This window comes from Cuculus canorus, chromosome 26 (genome assembly GCF_017976375.1).
Source record: "Cuculus canorus isolate bCucCan1 chromosome 26, bCucCan1.pri, whole genome shotgun sequence".
NCBI classification, from domain to species: domain Eukaryota; kingdom Metazoa; phylum Chordata; class Aves; order Cuculiformes; family Cuculidae; genus Cuculus; species Cuculus canorus.
This window is the reverse complement of record NC_071426.1, coordinates 1,385,525-1,390,416: the sequence shown is the minus strand read 5'-3', so window position 1 is coordinate 1,390,416 and position 4,892 is coordinate 1,385,525. Positions and strand designations below refer to the sequence as shown.

The 4,892-nt window shown below is 64.5% G+C and overlaps 1 protein-coding gene across 1 annotated transcript; it reads right to left on the bottom strand.

The window, feature by feature from the left end:
• Positions 1-1,400: 1,400 nt before the first annotated feature.
• On the bottom strand, positions 1,401-4,389 carry ZNF703 (zinc finger protein 703). The gene is made up of 2 exons (XM_054088813.1): positions 4,170-4,389; positions 1,401-3,225 (listed from the first exon to the last, which is right to left on the bottom strand). Exons 1-2 carry the CDS (start codon positions 4,374-4,376, stop codon positions 1,846-1,848), a joined length of 1,587 nt encoding a protein of 528 aa, XP_053944788.1. The 5' UTR covers positions 4,377-4,389; the 3' UTR covers positions 1,401-1,845.
• Between the last annotated feature and the right edge of the window lie 503 nt (positions 4,390-4,892).

The window sequence follows — 4,892 nt, the reverse complement described above, 5'->3', positions numbered from 1 at the left end:
AGATGTGGGTTTGCAGCAGGAGACCTCAAGCAGGGCCCTTCCTGACAGCCACATGCCTACGGCCACGCTCGCAGGGACAGGCAGGAAAATCCAGATCCCATCGGCAAAACAAGCCTCTGGTTTAAGCGTATTATTTTTCAGCTCAAAGGACACAAAGGAATTTAAACACAGGGCATAAGGCAATATAGAGCAGGCAATTAACTGGGATTAATTGCATGACTCACCCAAAACGCAACAGGAGCAAAGCACTCAACAGCAGGGAAAATAAAAGTGATGTGGGGCAATAGGAGCCCGCGGGATTTCACGGGAGCAGGGGCACGGCTGGGGGTCCCACTGTGAAGCTGGGATGCCGCTGGAATAACAGCCCATTCCTTGGGAAAGGGTGGGCAGAGGGGCAGCAGGACGGGACCCCCCTGGCTGCCGCAGGGTCGCTGTGGGCGCAGCGCGGCGGCCGCATCCCTGCCAGGAGGGATGGGAGCGATACCCATGGCGGGGCCACTACTCAACACAGCCAGAGAGATGGAATGGGGGGGACACAAAATTGGGAGCAAAGAGATGGAGTGGGGAGAGCAGATTCAGAAAAGATGGAATGGGAGGACAGATTTGGAGAAGATGGAACAGGAAGAGGGAGACCAGCTCAGCACCCACTCTCTGCTGCCCACACCCCACTACGCAGGAGCGGGTCCGGAGCCCCGTTTTCATCGCAATTCCACCCTAAACCTCAACTCCTGCCCGGCTGCAGCCGGGAGCAGGATCGCGCTCCCCACAGCATCCCGGAGTGGGGGGCACTGGGGGCTTCCTGCGCCCATTCCAGCTCAACCGCCTTCTCGAACCTTCCCTCCACCGCCGCGCGTGGGAACTCCACCGAGACTCGGAGAGCCAGGACACCCCTTTTTCTCCTAAGCACCCCGAAAGCTGAGATGGGGGGCAGTGATGCTCTGGGGGTGGCAGGGCTGTGGGCCCCCCAAAGGCTCCGGGGGTGCCCGTGGCCACCACGAGGTGGCGCCAGGAGCCCGTGGAGCCCCCAAAGCAAGGAGGGGGGACCCAGGGAATAAGGAGGGGGGGGATCCAGGGATGAGAGAAGACACCACAGGGTGGATATAACCAAGAGTCATTTATTAACAAAATAAGACTTACCAAGCCGGAGCTCATCCACCCGCCACGCTCGCCGCCCTCCCGCTGCTCCGGCCGGGGGGTCCGGGGCTGCACCCGCCGCTCTTCGGGGTCCCCCCCCTGCATCCCCAAGGGATGGGGACCATGCCGTGACCCCCGCTCTTGCATCCCAGGGGATGGGGCTGTGCCAGAGGTGCGGAGCGGCCAAGGCTTCGCCCCCCCCTCCGGCAACCCCCAAACACGGCAAAAAAAATGAAGAAAAAAAAAAGGAAAAGAAAAATAAAAAGGAAAAAAATTAAAAAAAAAAAAAATACATCTGTTAAGTTTACAAATGCAGAACAGAATCCCAGAACGATAAACGTGGAGGGGGAGGAGGAAAACGCCTTTTTGTTTTAAATCCTTGTGTGTCAGGAGTCATGCAAGAATTTCTCACGGGGGAAATTAAGGAGGAGGGGGAAAAAAAATGCAAAAGAAACAGAAGGGAAAAAATCAAAGCCCCGCACCTGCAAAGGAAGGAGGGTTTTTTTTTCTGGGTTTTTTTTTTTTTTTCTGTTTTTTTTTTTTATCTGGTTTTTTTTTTTTGGACACAGACTTTTTGCATACCATCGCTTCAGTGGCGGATTAATGCACTTATATTCCCAGCTTTAAGCTAACATACAGTAAATAAATACACAGTCCAAGGAGGGAGCGAGGGGCGCGGAGAGGCCGGAGCAGGGGAAGGGGCTGCCGTAGTTACTGATATCCCAGTGCAGAAGCTGACGTTAGTCTTTGGCCGTAGAGCGCGTACGGAGAGTAGTAAGGTCCAGCGGCCGGCAAGGAGGGCACGGGCAGGGCGCCGGCTGTGGGCAAATGGCTCTTCCCGTAGGGATGGTACCTGTTTAGTCCCAAAGTGTGTGGGCTCCTCAAGGAAAGGGAGGCCGGTAACGTGTTGGGGCTCCCGGGGGCGGCGGGCGGGAGGTGGAGGTGGCAGGAGGCTGCGGAGCCCAGCCCGGAGGTAGGGTAACCCGCCAAGAGTTTTTCCGCCCCCGGTAAAGCCGTGTGGGTCCGTAGGTGGGTGAGCAGCTCCTCCGAGGTGGCAAACCTCTTGTCGCAGGGTCCGCTGGCAGACACCCAGTTGCATATGTGGGGCAGGGGGTCGTTCTGCAGCATGAAGCCGTAGGTGTAGAGGGGGTGGCCCGGCAGGCTGGGGGTGCCGCCGGAGGAGAGCGTGGTGTGCACCGAGTGCAGGGGGTGCGTGGGGTACACCAAAGGGTATCCGCTCTTCAGGCTGCCGGGATCGTGCACGCAGCTGGAGCAGTTGCTGGAGCCCAGGTGCGAGGCGCTGTGGTAGCTCAGGCAATACGGGTCCCGGCATAATCCCTGCATGAAGGATGGCGGCGAGGCTCCGGTGAGCGGGCTGGAGCTGGGCGGCTTCCCCGGCAGCCCCAGCGCCCCTGGCAGCTGGCTGCCCACCAAGCCCGGTTTGGTGGGATCCAGCCCGGGCACGAACTGGGATGGATAACCGGCGTAGGCGCCGACGATGGAGCCGTGGTAGCCGATGCTGGAGGGAGGCAGCGGAAAGACAGAGTGGCCGGGCTTGTAGGGCGAGACGGGGGCCACATGGCCGGCGGGCGGCAAGGCGGGGGGCTCTGATTTGCGCCCCGAAGGGGGCTCGCCATGCGCCCCAGGCTCCGCCGCCCCGCGCCCCAGCCCCCCGCCCGTTCCCTCGGGGCTCGGTTTGCCCCCCTCGGGCTCCTTCTTCTCCTCAGCACCCTTGGGGTCGGCGTGCTGCGGCGAGGCGCCCCGAGAGCTGCCAGGCGAGGCGGCGGCGTGCGGAGGGAACGGCGGGCAAGCGGCGCTGGGCACACGAAAGCCGGCTTTGTCCGTGCCACCCTCCTTTCGGGGCTCCCCGCTGCCTTTCGAGTAGGGTTTGAAGCTGGACTTGTCCTCGGTCGGGGTGTCCCCGCTGCCGGGGGGCTTCAGGGCGGTGGGGCGAGCGGTGGGCTCCTTCTCGGTGGCGGGCAGCCCGGCGGAGGCCACGGCGTTCAGCTTGGACGAGGGTGGCGGGTCGGGTTTGCCGATCTGCGAGCAGGTCTGGGCCAGCAGTGCCAGCGGGCTCTTCTTGGCGTCCAGCTGCGGGTGGAGCGGAGCTGGTCAGGGCTTGGGGGGACCCCGATGGTGTCCACGCGTCCCCCCAATCCCACCCCCAAGACCCCCAGGTCCAGCGGGGCAGGGCTCGGCGCTGAGCCAAGGAAGAGGGATGGGGGATGCGCTGGACCAGGGGGGAGAACCGGGATGGGGTGGGGGGGACCAGGGGGGAGAACCGGGATGGGGTGAGGGGGAATCAGGGAGAAGGACCGGGATGGAACGGGGGTGGGAAGCAGGGAAAAGGACAGATATGGGGTGGGGGAGGAATCAGGGAGAAGGACAGGGATGGAACGGGGGGAGGGGGGAAGCAGGGACATCCAGACTGGGGAGAAGGATCGGGATGGGCTGGGGCGGGGATGAGCCCGGCTGGGAAGAGCCGGGATCGCAGACCGGGATAAGCCCGGCCGGGAGCCTCGGGAAGAGCCGGGATCAGGGACCGGGATGAGCCGGCAGCCCTGGGTTGGGAAAAGCGCAGCCGGGGGAGCCCCGGGCTGGGAAGAGCCGGGATCGGTGGATGGCGCTGAGCTCAGCGGGAGGAGAACCGGGAGCATCCGGGAGCGCTGGATAAGGATAAACCCCATCGGGTGGAACCGGGAGCAGCCGGGAGCGCCGAACAAGGATAAACATTGTCGGGAGGAACCGGGAGCTCCGCGTAGGGGAGAACCGGGAGCGCCGCACCGGGATGAGCTCAGCCGGGAAAAGAACCGGGAGCCCCGGAGGGAACCGGGAAGATCTGGGTATAGAAGAGCCGGGATCGCTGCACCGGGGTGAGCTCCACCGGGAGGGGAGCCGGGAGCGCTGGACAGGGATGAGCCCAGCCGGGAGGAGCCGGGTGGGAAAGAGCCGCGGTCGGCGGATCGGGGTGAGCTCCGCCGGGGGAAAGAACCGGGAGGAGGTGGATCGGAGCCCCGGGGGGAGCCGGCACTGACCTCGATGGGGCTGACGGGCGTGGAGGAGAGCGGCTGGAGGTACTCGGGGTGCAGGAGGTGCCCGCCGTGCGCGCTAAGCATCTTCAGGACGCGGATGGGCAGCCGGCCGGCTTGGCGCTGCGGGTCGGCGGGGGGCGGCCGGGGCGAGGGCGCTGCTCCGCGGCTCGGCGGGGTCCTCGGCCGGGGCCCGCCGGGGGCCGCGCTCATTTGGGGCGGGGGGAGGCGGGGGTGGGGGGGCCGGGGCCGGGCCGGGCGGCGGAGCGGCGGCGGAGCGGCCCCGGCGAGACGAGCCCGCTGCCCGCCCGCCCCGGCGCGTCTAATACCGGGCGGGAGGGGCGGCTCCGGGCGGGCGGGGCCGGGGCAGCGGAGGGAGGGGCGGGACTGGAGCGGCAGGATGGAACCGGAGGGGATGGATCGGAGCGGGGGGAAGGATGGGACGGGAGGGGATGGAGGAGATCGAGGGGAAAGGATGGGACGGGAAGGGATGGATCAGCTGCGGGGGGAAAGGATGGAACGGGAAGGGATGGATCAGCTCCAGGAGGGAAAGGATGGATCGGATCGGGGCGCAAAGGATGGAACGGGTGGCTTGGCTTGGGATGGCTCGATTGGTACGGCTTGGGATGGATCGGATGGGAGGGAAGAGAGGAACGGGTTGGGATGGATGAGCTTGGAGGGAAAGGGGTGGAATGGTCTGGGATAGACGAGCTTGGGGGTGAAAGCGTG